Consider the following 21,309-nt stretch of genomic DNA (forward strand, 5'->3'; position numbering starts at 1 on the left):
CCTGTAAAAAAATACTTTAACTCCTGTTATAATAGACACTAAATGTCTTTCTATTCCTCACTTACATTTAAGTATTAAAACCTTTATTTTTTTAAAAAAAGAAAAACTTGCTTTACATTGCTGGAGATTTAGTTTTTTCCCGCAAATTACTGCAGTTTGGGGGTTTTGCCCACACAGTCCTGGCTTCAACAAAGTACATTTTACCTGCTCCCACTATTATGGCAGCAGGTCCTGTGGGACCCATGAGTTCCTAGTCCCACTAGAGGGCCCTAGAATGAGGCAGTATTTTTTAATTGGAAGCTGGGATACTGATGTTTGCATTGTAGAAGGAATGGAGAGGGATGTTCAGGAGGGGGGGATAATGAAGGCAGTGGGAAACATCTTCCAGTCTCATTTTCTAGTAACCTGGTTGAACCTGTAAACTGAGCAAGGTTGGCCTGCAAGTCACAGAAGGAGAATAAACAGGACACTAAGATCTCAGTTTAATCAAGTTGCTTTTCTAACCTCACTTTAAAAAATTCTTCAAAACTAAAGAATCAGTTTTTCACCCTCTTCAGATGGTGACCCTGGAATAGACTCATTCAGGATGCAGAACAATGTTTGATTCTCAACCAAGTGAGGAACCTAAACAATCACATTATAGAGTCAAATCTACCAAACTCAGTTTCGGAAATACCAATAAGCACAAGATATTATTGCCTGGTCTAAGAACCCTGGACACGTGAAAAATGGTAAGCATGAGAAATGAATCTAAATGGTAGCAGGAGACATCAGAGTTAAAAACAGACAAGGCTGTGATACAGACAGATGGTGTGTTTTTTATTAGCACAGCCCTAATTTGACTAGATTAACATTAAACTCGATATGTTGTAGATACTACAAGCAGAGGAGTAATCAACTTCTTAGAATATCAAATAACACGTTTGCAATAAAGGAAATGCACATAACACTTACAGCCCCCTGCTGTTTTATATGCTAATACTAAGAAGTCCCTTTTGTGCTCACAGGTATAATGTTGTTTCAATTCACAGAAAGTAGGGGAGCATGGTTTAAGCTACAGGCATCTTATATTGAAGGCAAGATATTTGTTCACCACTGCTAGCAAAGCAAGCTCACCTTGTTTAATATGTCCCTTTCTCTCACCAGCTCATCTATGGCTTTCTTATCAATTTCTACCTGTTTTTTAGCAATCTCCAACTCTAAAAGCAAGAAAAAGATTATTAAACTCTGGGTTCAAACTGCGTAGCTGGAAAAAACAAAGGTCTGTGGACTTTTTAAAAAGCTGTACTAATATTATATAAATGGAGATATAATTTATGACCTCCATTTGCAAGTTCAGGTGCCTACATTTAGTGAAGTTAATCCATATTTAGGCACTAGCGAAGCATTAGGCCAAGATTTTCAAAAGGAACTAGTGATTTTGGATGCCTTTGATTTTAACTTGAGACACCGTAAAGGAGCTGGATTTTCAGAAAATGCTGGGCACTCTGAAAGACATCTCAAGCTTGGCATCCAAATGAAGAGTCTTTTGAAATCACTAGTTCCTTTTGAAAATATTGGATTTAGATGTATAGAGTTGTTTTAATGCCTCTGGGTCAAATCCAGTCCTGGCATAAAACGGCATAACTCCATTGGCTTCACTGGAGGCTTCACTGCGCTCTCTGAAGACAATCTAGATTTGGCCCTTCATTCAAATACACAGAAGAATACATCACTAACAAAATAACAAAGAGGAAATGTTTCAGAGTAGCTGCTGTGTTAGTCTGTATCCGCAAAAAGAACAGGAGTACTTGTGGCACCTTAGAGACTAACAAATTTATTTGATCATAAGCCCACGAAAGCTTATGCTCAAATAAATTTGTTAGTCTCTAAGGTGCCACAAGTACTCCTGTTCTTAAAGAGGAAATGTGCATCTGAAAGAGAAACTGACATGCTGATATCAGGAAGGCTGATAGGAAACATAATGCACTGGAATGCATGAGAACAATCCAAGTTGCCAGAAGGTGCATTATCTGTTGCCTTTCTCACCCATTCAAAGACAGGGCTGAATTTCCTGTGTCTTCCCTTTTACCCCAGCATGAGGCCTGATCTGATGAAGCAACAGCAGAATGGTTGTTCTCTCGGAGAGAGATCCTTGCCTTTTACAGTTATGGAGATATGAATATGAAAGACAGCATGTCCCATACATACAAGTCATATAAAATACTTCATGTCTCATACGTGCAGTTAGTTCAGTATACAACCTACAGACTAGGCAGAGCACAGGGAAGCACAGGCAACATGTCCACACTAGGTATATAGCAGAATGGGGCTTTATATTTCAGCACGTGGCTATAATTCAGTCTCTTAATACATTGTGCTGGAGTCATCTCTATACTGGTATCATTGTAGGGGCACAAAACTGCTAGGGCAAAAGAATGCCCTGCTTGTGCCTTCTTCCAATCATCTCTTTGCATCAGGGGCTGGTGCACCGGCAATACAGACTGGCACAGCAACACACACAGTGAGGGTATTTCCTGGGGTGGGCAGGGTTACACCTGCCACACAAAGGGGCTGCTGATCAGGCCCTTTATGTTTTCACCCAGCACATGCAGCACTGTGTGAAAATTCCAAAGACTTAGGAGATATATGTAAGGGCATTACAGCCATAGTGCCATGCAGGCCCCTTTCATATGGTCCCATACGGGGCACCGAAGGGGCATGAGCTTGACTTGGAGCATACACTGAATGAACATGATAACAAACACCACAACAGTGGCAACACAACACAACAGTGGCAACACAACAGAGCTTTAATTCCTACCTCTCTCTAGTCCAGAGATTTGGTTTCTTAGTGTATCTCTCTGGTATTCTGCTTCAACTTTTTGTTCCTCTGCAACACGCAGTTTTCTCTGGATAACTTCTCTTACCTTGGAGAGTTTTGAAATTTCATGACGCATCTGAGTCACCTCATCCTCCCTCATCTGTGTAGAGACAGAAGGGAGAGTGGGTGAGAAGGAAAATCCATTTAGAATCAACAAAAGGAAATGCTTCTTTGCTTAGCATATAGCTTCTGTACAGGACTCAGTGGCACTGGAGGCCACTAAGATAAATGCTGTGACTGGATTTAGAAAAAGACGGGAGAATGGCACCACTATTAAAATAATTTAAACAAAGCCAGCTGAGGCAAGGAGAAAGGTAAACAAATCTCTTGCTTCAGGGCATAAGAGAGATCAATAAAGAATTCCCAACTGCAGTCCATGCACAGCACTGCACAACTGGCTCAATGGATTAGGTCTGAGTAGCCTTACCTCTCAGTGAGACATCAGCTACTGGTAACTGATGGTCTGATCTGATTCTCCATCCCCAAAAGCAGGAAGCTGTTAATTTACAGCTTTAAAAACCAAATCTTTGAGTCCACATCACATTATGGAATCAGGAAATGAAGCTATTGATCCAAGACACTGCACTAAAAAGTTACCAATAGTGATCATTGCACTAGTGACTGCAGCCAATCAATACATCAGAAATAATCCCCACACCTACTAAGAAACAAATAGAAAATTGCCCTGCGGTGGCAGCAACACCATCACATTTTAAGCTTTCCACATCACAGTGTGCACTGCCCCATTCACAGAATCAGTCACTACTAGAGACCTAATCCTGTGAGGTGCAAATACCTCCTGTGAGGAACTGTCAGCAGGACTTGGGCACACTCAAACACTGGACTTCAAGAAATTTGCAAACATTTACCTCACTCGGTGCCAGAGGTGCTTTGTAGTATGCCAGAGATGTCTGCACACTGCAGGATCAGGCCCCACCTACAGCAGTTACCATAATGGGATCATGGCCTATGACTAGGGCACCCACAAGCTACCGCAATACAAATAGCAACTTAACAATGAATTTTCATAAACCTGTGCTCATACTCTGATGAAGTGTTGAGCTCCAACTTCCACTGAAGTGAGGATCAGACCCTTACATGGCTAATATCTGCCTCTGCACCCACCTTGAATCTTGTATTCAGTTCCTATTTGAACACAGTGTTTGTTAAATTTTATGCACAGATGATACTGCTGGGAATAACAATCATGCTAGCTAACCGGGCAGAGTAATCTGATTTTTCAATAGGTAATAAAAATGCCCTTCCAGTGTGCACAGCAATACGACAGAAAAACAAACTCCTACAGTGTCATCTCACTGGGGTTCCAGAAAAGGATCTTTATGTTACATTAGCTGTGGACAGATCTTCTAACACATCTGTTGGCATTTGTTTTCATTGTTTTAACCCATAGTGCCCACTGCAAGAAAGCTTCCTATCAGCAACTGACTTCTTTTAATTAGCTGAATCAGTTGTACTTTACTAAAGTTTGATAACCTATTCCTTTTCAGTCCTGTTTTCTAACATAGCTAGTGTTGTAACTGCAGCCATGCTCTTGGCTGTGGGAGGTCAGATTCAGCAGACATATAGTAATAATATCTACAGTGCTTTTCATTCCCAAAAACTCTTGAAATGCTTTAAAAACCATATGTAGCAGTCACTTTACCCACTGATGAAATGCAGCTACCTCTGGAGTGGTGCAAAACAGCTTTTTAACAGTGCACAGCAACACAAGATAACGGTTTAGGTCTGCAAGCAAATAACAACATACTGATTTGCATTTAACTTTCCCAATTGATGCCAAAGAGGAAATTTAAGTAGGCAGGATGTAGTTACCTACATTGGAAGTTGGCTGGGGCAGTTATTATTCCTATATATTATTGGCTTCCAGCAGCACTCACAATATGCTGATCACTATACAAACATAAAGGATGGCACAGCTTCTCCCCCAAAGGACTTGCAGTCTTAAAAAAGACTTTGACTTTGTTAAAAATATCATGAGGTCTTTAATGATCACAAGTAATCAGGACCTCAGTTTTCTGTCTCATCTGAAACAGCACAGTATGATCTGGTACTAGACTGGGATGCTGGTATAGTACTGACTCAGAGGGAAGAATGTCATTTACTGAATCACCAACATCAAATTCCCGACAGCAGAGGGATGTGTCTGATGCCATGCAAATATGAGCTGGTACTTACTTTCAGCTCCACTGTTTTCTGCTGGTTCTCCTGTGTTATTTGTTCAAAAGCCATGCTGTGCTGCTCGTTCTCTTGCTGGAGTTTAGAGTTTCTCGTCTGAAACTGCTCAAGTTCTTTGGCAGCTCTTTCATTCAGGATCTGTTAGATTATGAAACAATCCAGATAATTCTTTTAAATCTAATTCGAATGTATCTACATAGACAGACTGGCAGCACCTTGAGTCGCCCTGCAGGATCAGAGCTACTGAAGATTTTTCTCTTGATAGAAAAATTGTTCTTTATCCCTGATGAAATTATTAATGTGCCCAGAAATATGATAAATGTTCAATGACTGGGAAAAATGACAACTTCTAATGAATAACGTAGCCAGCATCATTTTCTCTGGGAGCTTTGCAAGTCTCCCTCACAGGTGGTGGATAAATATTTTAATGCCTCTTTGCCATTTGGCAGGCATCACATACCCAGCAACTTGCTACAATCATTGCAAATGAGTATGAGATTCAAATTATTTTAATCATCTGAAGGGCAGGGGAGCTCTATTTTAGCAAGCAAATCCTACATTAATATGCCTATAACACTTCCTGGAGTGTGCAGTTTGCTGACATCAGGGCACAGCTATTTTTCCCCTTTAATCTGTCTTCAATCAAAAGCCCAGAACAGCAGTTTCATGGTTTATATGGAGAATATATATTTCGATATTGGAGCTGCCAGACTTTTCTTCTGCTTGATGGGACTTCCCCTGACAGACATTACTTTATACTTTATCACATTTTTCGGTTCAAGAAGCCATGTGTGGCAGATCAATATGTACCGTGCTGTTTAAAAAAAAGTGTGTGGGCGGGATTCCCCACCCTCATTGCATGCTGGGAGCACAGGGAGATATGGGAGGTGAGCATTGCGACTTCTGCAGCATAGAAGAGCCAGGAACTCAGTTGTAATGACTATGAAGGGGATTCTTTATTGAAGCTGCTGTGGTTCTCTGACATAGGGTCATAGAATCATAGAAGATCAGGGTTGGAAGAGACCTCAGGAGGTCATCTAGTCCAACCCCCTGCTCTCCCTAAATCCTGGGCAAAGAAGCCATGGACAGAGTACAGAAGTGATGAGAAAGCATTAGAGAAGGGTATGACAGAGCATATTGCAGTTGCTGTGTGTAATATGAGCCCCTTGGGGATACCCTAGCTAATAAACCTTGGACTGGGTTTGGTGGATCCTGGGACTGTTCTCCAGGGCTGCGCCAGACCCAATCCTGTTCTGAGAAATAATCAAGTTTTCCCTTCAACTATTCATGTGAATTGTGTTTTATTTAGACTTTATACTGAATTAACAAAAACATTGTCATAGGCTTCTACCGACACTGACTCTTAGACCTGAGGGGATGAGAGAACCATAAATTTATAAGACACACATAAGTCCTCGAAAACGTTCCCTTGAGGAAACATTGCTTTATAATTATTAGATCTCTCATGCTATTTACTGAAATTGCTTCTGTGGGCGCTTCTCAGAGTCATGGGAAATAGATGAAAGATACAAACTAGTAGCAAAACACTGCTTTAGGACTTTGCCAGAAAACTGGTTTGAAAATAGTACTTGGTTTAAAAAATAAAAAGACTTAAGATAATACTTCACACTTCTCTAGAGACTTTTATAATGTTTATACAAACATTCATTAGCTAAACTTCACAGTAAATTTGAGAGGTAGGTAAGTGTAATTTTTCCCAGTTTTCCGATGGGAAAACCAAAGCACAGAGGTTTCCCAACACAACACAGCAAGTCTTTTGCAGAACTGGGAATATATTCTGAGTCCAGACTGCCAATCTGCTGCTCTGACCGCTAAAACACACCAGCTTTGGGATATTTGGTCCCAATCACTGTGGTCTTTGCAAGAAGAGTCCTAAAAATCACCAACCAGGTGGAAAACCAAAGGTCTTTAAGAGTGAAAAAAACAACTTGTCCATAAGAAAAGGATAATACTGGACTGTCAGGCATTACTATTTTAATTAGGATTTAAACATCAAGACTGATATTTTCAACACAGCCTAAGGGAGTTAGGCACTCTAATCCCAGTGAATTTCATTGGCATTTGGGCACCTAAATCCTTTAGGTTCCAATGTAAATACCAGCCTAACATACTAACATGATTGAAGCAGAACATATCTGTATTCTGGCCAGAGTATAGAATGTTTCCTTTTACCATAAATAATGATCCTGAGGCCATTTCTTGCCACAAATCTTTAGGCAGTACTCCCTGTTGATTTCAACGGGGGCTTCCGTTTAGTATGATATAGCCCCTCCAGTGACAGAGAGATCATCTTGATGATCTAATGGGTCTTCTCCATCCCTCCTTCTATTATGAAAATGCTAGAAGGACAATCTCATTTCCTCTGCGTCTGACATCTGACCTTGATACTATTACCAATTTGTGTTGAGAGATAACAGAACCACCTACTGTACCTTTTGTTCCTTGAGCTGCTGCTCCAGTTTTAGGAGCTCCTCTTTGCTCTTCAGCACATGCTGCTGCAGCGCCTTTATTTCACTCTGCTTGTTGTCCATTTCCACCTGAATGTGTTTAAGCTCCTTCTCCAGTTTGTCCTTCTTTCGAGACTCCCGGGATGCCTCATTCTGACGCATCTGGATTTCCTGCTGGAACTGCCATCACACAGTGACAGAGGACAGAAAAACGTTAGGGCCTTGTCTGTCTTTTATTCCAACAAATCAGGTACAGTTTCCCTTTATTCTTACGGGGCTTACCTCTGAGACACAGTGGCTTTTGTTTAATACTGCCTTCCACTGGATGGAATATGGAAGAACTGCTCAGAGGCAACTGCTCTTTGGAGAGCTATGCTTTTGGAACCCCAGATGATGGGCTCAAATTATTAATTACAAGGATTTCTTAGTCATCAATCACTATACCCTAAAAGAATCCAGCCAGAAGGCTCTGATGGATTCAACAGAGCTGAGGATACCTACCGCAGCTGAGAGTACCTGCCACCCAAACGCCATGATTTTGACCCTGAGGACTAACCGCAAGAACATTCCAGTAGGGATCCAATGCTTTTCGGATGTTTTCATTTGTAAGTTACCCCATCTGATCCTTGGTTTACAGTCGCAACACTAACTTGGGCTCCAAGCTATCTTGCCAGGACCATGGTTTTGCTTATTGTACCTCACCAAACAAGCCATTTTTATAAACATTTATTACACACAAGTAAACAGTAAAGAAGGAGGGGGAAGCCACAACACCAAGGCAACATTCATTGCAACATCTGCTCTTACTCCCTGCCTCTCTATAGAATCTTTTAAAAGGAAAAGCCCCTCACTTAACAGACTATAACGGTGTAAACTATCTTCTGCCTCCCTGGCCCAGCACCCCTCAGAGCCAGCAGGGGACGGGGAAGAGTCAGGATGGGCTGGTTCACCATGGATCATTCTAACCAGCACAGAATAGAGCAGTCCTATGTGGCTCCACCTAAGCCAAGGCCACCACTGCCTGCGCCTTCATCTGTGCCAACTACGAGCTAAGATGGAGCCCTCTGTCTCGGGGTTGTAGCTCAGTTTCTGTGAGGGCCAAAGCACGCTCCACAGCACTCAACCTATCAGTGATGATGGCCAATGAGCAAAAAGTTTGGCTCTCTGGTTCTGTTAAGCATCCCAACTTTTTAAGGCTCCTTCCTTTTAGCCCCACTGATTCTGCTCTCCCTCTCTGTGGCCCTTCCCTAGTCCTCCAACGTTCCCCTCCCTTCAATAAGCTCACAGACCACTCCCTCCCAATAGCCTCCAACAGACCTGGGTTCTCTCCCTGTTTAAGGTAGACAACAGCTCCTCTTCCCAGTTACCACTGCCATCCCATGAAGATCTCATCATGTAACCTAGCAGGTCCAGTGGTCTACTTGTTGAGCCACAGCTACTCTAATTTCAGATTTCATGGCTCTGTGCCTCAGAGGTAATGTGTGGGCCAGGAACACATTATTTGGATTTGCCAGAGTCTAGATAAAAGGTTGCCAGAAGTGATGGGCTTCTGGGACACACTTCCTTTAGATGATCCCACTGAAGGGTCCCAAGGCCGGTTGCAGAGAGTGGACTGTGACTATGGTGAGAGCAGAAAAACAATGGGATCTGATTCCATGAAGAGTAGAACATACCCATAAGTCTAAGGGCTGGGGAAGGTCTTCCCCAGTAAATGTCTGAAAATGTTTTCCCCTGCTTTATATCATCTACTCTCTGCTCAGGAAGTGAGAAATCAGGATTTGATATGGAACCCAGGTGTCCCACATGGCAGTGCAGAGCATGACCCAAGGCCTGCTTTACTGTTTGTGCCTGACAAGAAGCCCTGGTGCTAACTAAAAGAATTCACCTCTTTTTGTTTTTCCACTCTTGATTTCAGGTCTCTCCTTCTTGCCTCCTCTTCCTTCTGCTGTCTCTTTCTCCCCTCCAAATCACACTCATTATTTTCTTTCACCTCTCCTTCCCCTATTGAATTTCTCCTTTCTGCGTATGGGAGCCTCCCACCATTCCCTGGCCTCTTGCTCTCTCTCCCTTTACATGTCCGCTTATATATTCTCAGCCTTCTACACCTCCAGCAGGCTTCTGTAGTAAGAGGAACATATTCACAGTATGATAACCCTCAAGGATAGGAAACCTCCTGCAGACACGAAGCTTCAAATGCAGGATGGGACAGCCTCAAAGCGAGAGGAAACTATGACTCAGATATCTCCTTCAAATGCAGGAAATTTGGCAGCCCTGGAAGGAGTCAATAGTTGACAAACTGCTTTGCAAAGAAAATAGCAGAGAAATAAGGCAAAGGATATAAAGCACTGATGATGAACTCCTCAGTGAGCCTCCGGAAAAGGTCTGGGACGTGAAATGGCCGGTAGCAGCATAGTAGTTAATGGAGATCAATTGCAAAGGTGGGGAATGGTTCAGGACAAAGACGACTACAGCAACCTGGTGAGTTTCACAGACCTGATCAATGCTTTGTTCTGCCTCATTTTTTGCCCTCTCTGTTTCTTGCTGTTGCTCTGTAGCTTGGATTAGATTTTCACGTAACTTAACAACCTCTGACAAGAGCTGGTCTCTCTCCTTTGTTACTTCTTCCTTAAACCTCAGCAAATCCCGGATACTGGAAGAAAGCAAATAATAGTCAAGCAATGTCGCTGTCTCCTTTGGGCTCTCTCTTATACCAGAACAAGCTGTTTCATGATGACTGGGAGTTTAAAAGTCACTTATTTCATTTTGAACAGCTTTTGAATTAGTCCACTGCAGCTGCCAATCAAATACATGAGCTACATACTGTATTCATGAAAGAGTCATGATCAAGGCAGATAGACCCAAAATGTAACCTACCACTCCATAAATAATACTGTCTTTATTTTCACCGCCCTCTTGGGTCTAAAAATCCCACCAATTCCCCAAAACAAGGGTTGTAACAGATAAAAATTCCAGCTTCTCCATCCTGTGCCCCTTGGAAAGTCTTTCAGCCACCTCATTTTTGCACTATTTTCCAGGTTCCCTGCACTGCTGCATCCACTCTCTTTGCTGGGGTGGCTGTACTGATGAGGTCTTGCTGCTGCACAAGTCATAAATAAATGACACTTCCTGATCTGAGGAGCTAGCATCAAACTCTCTTCCTAATATGGCAGCGCCTACACGCCCCAACTGAAATCAGAGCCTCACGGTGGTAGGCACTGCATAAATGCAAAGTAAGAGACAATCCCTGTCTTGAAAAGTTTACTGCATAAATATACAAGACAGGTAATGGATGGGAGAACACAGAGAGCGACAAAAGCAACTAGCCCAAGATCATCCAGCAGGCCTATGGCAGAACCAGGAAGAGAATCCAGGTCTCCCAACTTCCCATCTAGTCCAGGAGTGGCCAAACCACAGCTCGCGAGCCACATATGGCTCTTTTACAGTTGAAGTGGGGCTTATGGAGCCCCCACCAGCCCCCATTCTCCACCCACCAGACTGTAAGGGGAGCTCAGAACTTCTGTCCTGCGGCAGGGTGATAGGGCTAGGGGCTTCTGCCTAGCAGGGAGTGGGAGCTCAGGGCTGAAGCCCCAAACCTTAGCAGGCTCACCCTGCAGTGCTGAAGCCCCAAGCTTTGGTAAACACGCCCTAACTCTCAGACTTCTAAAGATTGTCGGAGGGTGAGTAAGTTTGGCCTCCCCACTGGACCACGCTGCCATCACGAGTGCAAAAGTTTGCAGGATCAGGCTCTCAAAATCAGACACAGATCAGAGAAGACAGGCTGGCAGGTCCTAGGAAAGCTGATAACTTACATTTTCATCTGGCCTCTCTGGGCCTGATCCAACATCCACTGAAATCTATGGACCTGATTTTCGGTTGTCCTGCACTTTGCATCATCATTTGCACCAGTGAAAAGTGAATGCAAAGTGGAAGTAAAACACTACTATTTTGATTTACACTCACTTTGCATTGGTGTAAGTGACTACACAAAGTGCAGGGCAATGGAGAACCAGCCCCACTGAGTTCAACGGGCATTGGATCAGGCTCTCTCTCCTTCATGGAAATAACTTACTTGTGCTCCTGACCCAGTGATAATCCAGATCCTTGCTCCACTAATTTAGTTAGGTTCATAATTTCCTCTTTCAGTGAGAGAATGGTTTCCTTTGCTTTCTGCTCCTTGTCATAGGCTGCATCCACCATTTTCCAGGCCTTTTCAATCTCCTGGGAAAATCATGGGAAAACAGTTTAGCAAATTAAATTGAATTCAGAATGAAAAACAAAATGAAAACTAATTATGTTTTGTCTTAATTAATAATACAGGTTTTGGTGGACTATTCACTGTGGTCGGTGCATATTATACTATGTCAGTCAAGCGCTATCCATTTATAGTCAGTTGAGGATCTGGTCCATTTTCTCTAACAGACACACTGGTCTTTACATTTGCAAAGCCTTGTAATAAGATTTTGGTTGCATGACTCCCACTGAAGCCAATTGGAGTTTTACGGCCAAAAACTCACTCAACTCTGAGACTTCATGTCTTAAGGGATATTAAGAAAAAAAATCACAAATCTGTCTTAAAATGTTTCATCTACTCTAGTTACAAGTAACACCTAAAATCATTATAACTGAGATCAGAGTAGTGGAAAAAAGACTTCTTTCCAGTTTACTTTGTGCATTTGTTGATGGGACTGTCACAGTTCAGTGCAACTGCACCTGCATTCCCTCTCCATGGTCCCTCAAGGCCATCCAATACCTGTCACAGAGACTAAGTCCACAAAATCACTTCAGTTGTTTCCCCTGTAGAGAATTCAGCAAAGCACTTGAGCATGTGCCTAACTTTAAGCCCTTATATAGTCCTATTGACTTCACATGTCTTAGTTTCAGCAGTACTTGGAGCTGTAATGGAACTACTCTGTGCTTACATTTAGGCAGATGCTTACATATTTTGCAGAATCGGAGTCCTAGTCAGCCTCCTTTGGTTGTAGGTGGGTTTTGTTTGTTTGTTTGTTTTGTTATTGTTGTTTGGAGGGAGAGCTGGGGGGGTGTCTTTCACCCGGTAACTGGAGAGAGGAAAACTTTTTGTAATAGGAAAATGTGGTTGTTACACCACAAAAATTGCCAGATGACTAAGGCACAGTTGCAGCATCTAAAGCTGCTTTTAACATTTTTTTTTTAAATTTACTAGATTCCATGTAAAGAGTGTCCCTTTAATATCCTATGAAGGTTGTGTAACAAACAGATGGAAGTTAACAGTCAAGGCTGGCAATTGTCTCTAACTCTCGGTATTGTGGGAGAAGGAAAGAAAGGCAAGCCAAAAGTACTAATTAAAAATCAAATGCCAGACTTACTAGGAGTTTGGAGACTTGTTTCAGATTTAGACCCCAAACCTTTCAATGCAACTCTGTATAGACATTAGGGTCTGCGCTAGTAGATCCCAAGATCAGGGCTCCCATCCAACTCCCATTAAAGTCATGGAGAATCTGTTTATTAACTTCACTTGAACTTGCAACTTTACTCAGGCGAGTATTCTCGCAGAAGTCAATGGCGCTACTCAGGTAAGTCATGATTGCTCACCTGAAAGTAAAGGTTACAGGGTTGGGCCTGTAGATCCTTATGCTCTCTACGACAAAAATTCAGTTTGCATACACACTGATCTAGGGCAATATGTAAACAGGAGACATCCTGAATGGGATTTTGCAATTTACTTTCGCTGGCACAGGACCAAGCCTAATGTTACCTCACTGTAGTAATCTGTTTCTAACTTCAGGGGGAGGAATGGGAGGTTGCTTCTTTTACATTCAAGATTAAAAGCAAGGAAATTTCTGATGATGGAAACCTCTGTTTTTGTAAAAAATCACATATTACTCATTGGAAAGACAGGACTTAGAAAATACAGAGCAAGTCATAATCCTTTAGATAATCAGATTATAATTAGTAATTTTAAAATGCTTTGCAGTTTATTGCATACTTAATGCCAGAGACTGAGCTATACTTGATGTTTGTACTAACAGAAAATTTGTGGAAAAGATTTCTGGTAATTATGAAGCAGCTAGTTCATAAGCTGTAACTGCTTCACCGTATTGGTGTTTAAGTAACAAAAGAGATTGCACCAATTTAATTTTTCAAAGCCCGAGGGCTTGCCTACAGATACCGTGTTGCAGTGGAGCTGCAGTAGTGTTTAGGGAAGACACTACCTGCAGGGATGGGAGAGTTTCTCCCATTAGCATAGTTAATCCACATCCCTGAGTGATATCTATGTCAACGGGAGAAACCCCCTCCATTGACATAGCGTTGTCTACAACCAAGAGTTTGATCAGTATAACTGCATTGCTCAGGAGTGTGGATTTGCCACATCCCTGACTGATATAGCTATACCGACATAAGCCTGTAGTGTAGACCAAGCCTGAAAGTGAGTGGTGCTGGTTAACAGTCCTGTGTTGACTGCCCTGAAGAATGAGGTCCTATTAGCCAGAGCAAGGGCAGTGCAGGCTTCTGAACACTGCTCTGATGATGTCCCTCCATCCTAACCTGGTGGGACATCTCTAGAAGCAAGTGTGAAATTCATTCTCTGTGGTTCAGTTCAGTACTTAGCTCTTTGTTGACAGTCACATCAGAGAAGCTATTATTTGCAGTGTACATAAGAAAATGGATTTAAACCATAAAACACAGCACTGAGCAGCCTCAAATGGTAACAACTATTGATCACTATTGACCTGGGCCACTTTCCTGCAATCTGATCTAAAGAGTCAGGCCTCTGCACCTGAACATTTCAACCGGACTTCACAAGGTGCCTGGGTCTGCTTCTGCTGTTCATACTGCAGGACTGGGGCCTTCTTTTGGATTTGACCCAGTGATCAAGAAGGAAAAGGCTAGGCACCCATTACCTCAGTGATCCAGTCAGTCACCAACATTTAGGTCTTGATTTCTATTGTTTTTGCAGGAACAGCCCCAAGAGAATTCTCCTTTCTCTAGCACACACTGTGATAAAAGACCCATGGCAAGGCCACAGCTGGTCCAAGTCACCTTATTCAGGCTTGCAGGGTTCAGACATTGGGGCTCCAAAACTGCAGTGTAGACATTCAGGCTATGGCTAGAACCCTGTCTCTGAGACCCTGCAAGGATGGGAGAGTCTCAGCACAGCTCCAACCCCAGCCCAATGTCTACACTGCAATTTTTAGCCCTGCACCCTAAGCCCCACGAGCCCAGGTCAGCTGACTTGAGCTCTGAGACACAGCGCTGCAGTATACACATACCCACTGAAACATCAGAATGGATTTTTGATTTTGTTTTAATTTAGTAAAGGAAATATGCCTCAAAGTTCTACTGGGATTTGAGTCTACTTGGTCATTTGCATTATGTACATCTGACAATCTTTTCAAAGCAACTAGTTAGTGGAATGATAATGAAGTACAATGAAATTAGGATTAGTCACAGGATTCCTTTTCAGACAGCAAAACAGCATGCAATATTGAGGGTACACTGAAAAAAATCAATAGCAGCTAAAGAGTTTCTCAAAGACATGATAAGAACATTTTTGTAACAATGTTATAGTGATACCTGAATATTAGCCCAAAGATTAAGCCTGTTAGCCAATCTGAACAATACCTGTGCTCTATGCTCCCACATCAGCACATCCTTGTGCTTTAAAAGGGTAACAGTTATGAGCTGTTTATTGTGCCCTGTCTCTCTAACTGTAACATATTGTCATGCACCCTTCCCACACGAGTCTCTCGGCTGCTACAATGGTGGGTGCTGTTACTCTGTACATCCCTTCAGCCTCATGGCTGCTGAGATTAGCAGAGATAATATTCTTCCCACTCTACCCCTCTTCAGCTTTATGGCATTTGTGAGAGGGTTTCTCTGCTACCCTATCACCCTCCCCAGCTTCCACTATTTGAGTCTACTTCCCCATGAATAGTTCCAGTGCCTGCCTCCACTCCTGCTGAGAGATTGCCCAGATAGGAGCAGAGTGAAATTGACATGATTCACATCAGTTTCACAACTGTCTACAAGGATCTGATTAGCAACAGGAAAAACCTGCAAGACTCTAGACAGTTTTCATTCTGCCACAACTTGGGAAAGCCCTGAGCAGTAGCAGAGGCACAATAACACCTCCAGGGTGTGGTGTTCTGTCCCATCTAGTGACACCAAGACCACTTAGAGAGCTATTAATAAGTCTACTCTACAGCCTTAGCTAAGAGGCATATGGCTTTTAGCTCATGCAGTAGAGGCTCATGCACTGAGGTCCCATATTCGATCCCGCCTGCCAATGATCAGGGTCTGTCGGTGTTACATCTGCAGACTTGGGATGATAGCACTCCCAAGAATTTACACTCAGACCACATATGGAAGGTTGTCTTCTCAAACATAAGGACAAGAAGCTTAGTATTTTTAATGAAAATTTACAAAAATTGATGACACTTCCCTGGGGAAAAATCCTACTTGCAATAGGCAGGTGAATTTTTCATGTCTTGCCAATATTTAAAATGTATATAGCATTTCAGAAACATCAACAATATAATCTCAAAATGCCCCTGTGAAATATTTAATATTACTCCCATTTTACAGATAAATCAGCTTAGGCACAGAGTTAGTAACTCCTTTGAAGCCAACAGAGTAAGAGTGGATTGTGTAAATAAGCACAACATTAGACTGATAGATGTTAAGAGACATGCCCAATGTAACTCAGCAAGTCACTAGCAGAGCAGAGGTTAGACAGAAGGGTTCAGCTCCCAACTCTATACTCAGTCCACTAGTTCACATTACTTCTCTATAGCAGAAATACATCTTCAAGACATTGAACTGACGAAAATTTTCCCTCAGCTTACTTCTGTGTCCTCCGTTAAATATTTTCTGCTCATATTTAATTCTATTTAAATTTTACCCTCTTCAGTGATGTTATCGTCGTCTGATCATCTTGAGAGAGCTTCAGGGCTGCAGCCACTTTAGCCGAATTCACCACAATCTCAGCATTCAGCTCCCTGCATTTTGACATAAGACGCCTTTCATTTTCATAGGATTTCTTCATAACCATGTGGAGCTTCTCATATTCTATCCGGAATTTCTCCAGACTTTTATCTCCCGTAAGTTCACTGATGACTTCTTGGAAGTCTTTTTCCAGTGCTTCGAAGGCTTTTTCTTCTACACACGGTCTGTCATACCTTTCCTGTATTAAATAAGGTGGATAATCAATTAGCAAGAGGAGTTCAAAAATCTCTGTTTTTCCAGCAGATGACCACAAGAGATAACAGCAATATATTAATGACAGCTCATTGGTAACCATGATGTAAACCTTCTGTGTAGCAGCTCCCTCCCGCATGAAATTCACATTCCATTTTATTTTTTAAATAGATATCCATTAATTCTACTGAAATAACCTGATCCTCAAACAGTTGGAGCTCCTGAAATTGAGCATGACTACTCTAAAACTAGATCTAAAAAAAGCCACTGTTGCTATAACCTTTAAACTTGCATTAGCTGCTTACTTAGCTGAACATTTTAACCTCAATTCTTCTGTGCACCCCACATCCTCCAGTCAGATATATGCTCTCTGCAAAGATATTTCCAGCACATCATTGTCTCTCGGCCAAGTTTGGCTCTGCCACTGACAGTATCATCCCATTACCAGGAAGTTCTACAATTGGTCCTTTCACCCAGGGAGTTTTGATTAATCTCAGCTATGTGGACAAATTTTGCCAGCCTTGGGTCTGGAAACTCAACTCAACAGTTACTGATAGCATTTTCCTATTTTCATGGTAGTGAGAATTCCATGCTGGTGTGAGAAAACTACCCCCTCAAACCTTGCCCCTCCCAAAAAAACCCCCAAACCCTAAAGATATAGGTTACCAACTCAGCACACTCAGGGCCACTTTCTGCTCTCCTTACTCACACAAGTAGTGCCACTGATTCACTTTCTGCTCTCCTTACTCACACAAGTAGTGCCACTGAATATGAATAGCAGGATTTATTCCTCTCTATTCCTCCCAATTTCTCAGGATATGTGGATAACTTAAAATTGGAGATGGCTACACCAGATCTTCACCCACCTATCCACCCACCAAAATTTAGGTAAATTCAGATCTAGATTTAAACACTGTGATTCAGCCTTTTCTCTATGCCAAACTGAATAGGATACTGAGTCCAAATCCTCCATCTCTCTCCAGAGGTTCTGATTGGGATTTGATTCCAGATTCAAACCAGAGGTCCATCTTTATTTGAAAGTCTGCAGAAATCATAGGATGAAACTGAGCAAAGGAAATGTAAGCTGAATATCAGAAAAAGAAAAGAGTTCCCAACAGTGTGGAATAGTGGGAGCCGCAATAGGCCAAACCTGCAGACACAGCAGGTAAACAAACTGGCCGGCTTGCCAGGGTGCCAGTGAGCCAAAGGTTGCGGATCCCTGACTTAGAGATTAATGAGACTGCTACAGCATTAGTTAAGGGCCATGGGGCTTTTATCTCATGCAGTAGAGGCTCATACACTAAGCTCCAGGGATCTCAGGTTTGAGATCCCACCCTGCAACAACTGGAACTGGGACTTGTCACTGTTACCTCAGCCCACTGCATTGCTCTCATAGGGAGGAGAAGTGGGTCGCAAGGGGTGCCAGACCCAGCACAGGAATGTCTTTATTAATTGGGTTGCTGAAGGGCACACTTTCAGCACAATCTTACCAAAGTTGCTGCTCCCAGATTATGACAGACATCCCCGTCTTTTCTCAGAGTACTTTAAACACCATGGTTAGGCACTTGGGGACACTTACATTGGTGACCCTCAGAGCAGGAGCTCCAAGCCACAGAGCTGGGATGGGCTGAGATGCTAATGAAGGAAGAGGGCAGGACAGAGAGGGGGGAGGAGAGAAGGGGATAGGGAGGAGAGGGCAATGGGGGTGGCGAGGGGGAGTGCTCAGGGAGGGGGAGGAAGAGAGAAGGGAGGGAGAAAGAGGGCGATGGGGAGAGGGGAGGGGAAGGTGAGAGGAGAGGGGAGAAGAGGGAACAGAGAAGGGGATAGGGAGAGGGCAATGGGGGCGGTGGGGGCTGCTCAGGGAGGGGAGGATGGGGAGGAGGAGGGGGGAGGGGATGAGGGGAGGGGAGGGGAAGGCGAGAGGGGAGGGGAGAAGAGGGGACAGAGAAGGGGATAGGGAGAGGGCAATGGGGGTGGCGGGGGGTGCTCAGGGAGAGGAGGGGATAGGGGAGGAGGAGAGAAGGGAGGGGATGGGGAGAGGGGAGGGGAGAAGAGGGGACAGAGAAGGGATAGGGAGAGGGCAATGGGGGTGGCGGGGGGTGCTCAGGGAGGGGGGATGGGGAGGGGAGGGGAAGCCGAGAGGGGAGGGGAGAAGAGGGGACAGAGAAGGGGATAGGGAGAGGGCAATGGGGGTGGCAGGGTGCTCAGGGAGGGGGGATGGGGAGGAGGAGGGGGGAGGGGAAGGCGAGAGGGGAGAAGAGGGGACAGAGAAGGGGATAGGGAGAGGGCAATGGGGGCGGTGGGGGGTGCTCAGAGAGGGGGGATGGGGAGGGGAAGCCGAGAGGGGGTGCACAGAAAGATGGGAGGGCAGGCGGCTGGGAAGGGCAGAGGGGCGCACGGGGTGCGGACGGGAGAAGGCGGCGAGGGGGCGGGGGGGCTGCTCACCTCGCTCATCTTGCCGCGGGGCAGGGGGCCGCAGCCGGGGGCTCAGGCCCGGCGCTGGGCTGGGGGGCGGCGGGTCCCCGCGGGGAGGGGCGGAGGGGGCGGGTTTGGGCGGCTCCGCCGGGTCTGGCTCCCGGGAAGCGGCTGTGTACACGGGCCGCCTCTCCGTCTCCTAGCAACGGCTCCCCCGCCCCTCTGCTCTCTGCAGGGAGGGGTGGCTGGGGCAGGGGTGTGGGGACGGGGCAGGGCAGGGGGTTAGGTGGGGTGGCGAGGAGGTCACTAGGGCAGGAGTGTGGGGACGGGGCAGGGCAGCGAATTAGGTGGGGTGGCGAGGAGGTCACTAGGGCAGGAGTGTGGGGACGGGGCAGGGCAGGGGGTTAGGTGGGGTGGTGAGGAGGTCACTGGGGCAGGGGTGTGGGGACGGGGCAGGGCAGGGGATTAGGTGGGGTGGCGAGGAGGTCACTAGGGCAGGGGTGTGGGGACGGGGCAGGGCAGGGGATTAGGTGGGGTGGCGAGGAGGTCACTAGGGCAGGGGTGTGGGGACGGGGCAGGGCAGGGGATTAGGTAGGGTGGCGAGGAGGTCACTAGGGCAGGAGTGTGGGGACGGGGCAGGGCAGGGGGTTAGGTGGGGTGGTGAGGAGGTCACTGGGGCAGGGGTGTGGGGACGGGGCAGGGCAGGGGATTAGGTGGGGTGGCGAGGAGGTCACTAGGGCAGGGGTGTGGGGACGGGGCAGGGCAGGGGATTAGATGGGGTGGTGAGGAGGTCACTAGGGCAGGGGTGTGGGGACGGGGCAGGGCAGGGGGTTAGGTGGGGTGGTGAGGAGGTCACTGGGGCAGGGGTGTGGGGACGGGGCAGGGCAGCGAATTAGGTGGGGTGGCGAGGAGGTCACCAGGGCAGGGGTGTGGGGATGGGGCAGGGCAGGGGGTTAGGTGGGGTGGTGAGGAGGTCACTAGGGCAGGAGTGTGGGGACGGGGCAGGGCAGGGGGTTAGGTGGGGTGGTGAGGAGGTCACTAGGGCAGGGGTGTGGGGACGGGGCAGGGCAGGGGATTAGGTAGGGTGGCGAGGAGGTCACTAGGGCAGGAGTGTGGGGACGGGGCAGGGCAGGGGGTTAGGTGGGGTGGTGAGGAGGTCACTGGGGCAGGGGTGTGGGGACGGGGCAGGGCAGGGGATTAGGTGGGGTGGCGAGGAGGTCACTAGGGCAGGGGTGTGGGGACGGGGCAGGGCAGGGGATTAGATGGGGTGGTGAGGAGGTCACCAGGGCAGGGGTGTGGGGATGGGGCAGGGCAGGGGGTTAGGTGGGGTGGCGAGGAGGTCACTAGGGCAGGGGTGTGGGGATGGGCAGGGCAGGGGATTAGGTGGGGTGGTGAGGAGGTTACTAGGGCAGGGGTGTGGGGACGGAGCAGGGCAGGGGATTAGATGAGGTGGCTTTGATCATCTGCCTCTCCATCCCATCCCTCTTCCTTCACATCTCTTCCTAGTACAGTATTTCCAGCAAAGGGTCCCAGAACATTATTACAAGCTACATACCCGTGCCACTGAAATGCAGCCGCTGGGGAGGGGCTAACCATCCAGCATATAGCCCAACAGTGCAGCCAAGGGGTATGCTGAGACCAACTCCTACTTACACACAAAATGCCTGGGGATTATTAGGGAGATAAGATGGATGAGGTAATATCTTTTATTAATATTATTAAACATCTTCCCAGAGTAGACAGATCAACAGGTTTTAAGTTCTCATCTGCAAGAGCCACACACATCTACCATCTACCTCAGAAGGATGATGGGCTAGATATAGCTTGCAGAGAATTGAACTTTTGGCTCCAGGGAATTCAAGTATTTCACATACATCAGAGTAAAAGAAGATTCAGATGCTCAGCACCTTTAAAAAACTGGCAACTTATTTCAGGGCCTTAAAATAGATTTTGATGCCTATCTTTCTGGCTCCACGTTTAAAAAAGTTGACCCTAATCTCTCTGAGCCTCATTTTTTTCCAACTGTAAAATGGGGCTAACAGTACTTGCCTACATCATAGATCTATTGTGAGTGGTGCTGGTTGGGAATTATCCAACTAAATGGCTTTTCATCAGAAAATGCTTTTTCATTGAAACTAAAATGTTTTGCAGGTGGGATTCCTGCAGAAACCTGGCATCATAGAATATCAG

General features: G+C 45.3%; 1 protein-coding gene across 2 annotated transcripts in view; it reads right to left on the reverse strand.

The window, feature by feature from the left end:
- CFAP58 (cilia and flagella associated protein 58) overlaps nucleotides 1-19,229 on the reverse strand; it is a 109,729-nt gene extending 90,500 nt beyond the window's left edge. Inside the window, exons 1-8 of one of the 2 annotated variants that reach the window (XM_050957998.1) lie at nucleotides 19,150-19,229; nucleotides 16,409-16,690; nucleotides 11,597-11,745; nucleotides 10,021-10,177; nucleotides 7,513-7,707; nucleotides 5,060-5,197; nucleotides 2,804-2,963; nucleotides 1,117-1,199 (exon numbers count right to left, since the gene is read on the reverse strand). In XM_050957998.1, the coding sequence (XP_050813955.1) occupies nucleotides 1,117-1,199; nucleotides 2,804-2,963; nucleotides 5,060-5,197; nucleotides 7,513-7,707; nucleotides 10,021-10,177; nucleotides 11,597-11,745; nucleotides 16,409-16,690; nucleotides 19,150-19,158 (1,173 nt within the window). In that variant the 5' untranslated portion in view covers nucleotides 19,159-19,229. Of the gene's footprint in view, nucleotides 1-1,116; nucleotides 1,200-2,803; nucleotides 2,964-5,059; nucleotides 5,198-7,512; nucleotides 7,708-10,020; nucleotides 10,178-11,596; nucleotides 11,746-16,408; nucleotides 16,691-18,194; nucleotides 18,342-19,149 lie in introns of those variants that run through there. The other variant, XM_050957999.1, reaches the window with a different exon arrangement.
- Nucleotides 19,230-21,309: the final 2,080 nt, after the last annotated feature.

Source organism: Gopherus flavomarginatus, chromosome 6 (genome assembly GCF_025201925.1).
Source record: "Gopherus flavomarginatus isolate rGopFla2 chromosome 6, rGopFla2.mat.asm, whole genome shotgun sequence".
Taxonomy (NCBI): domain Eukaryota; kingdom Metazoa; phylum Chordata; order Testudines; family Testudinidae; genus Gopherus; species Gopherus flavomarginatus.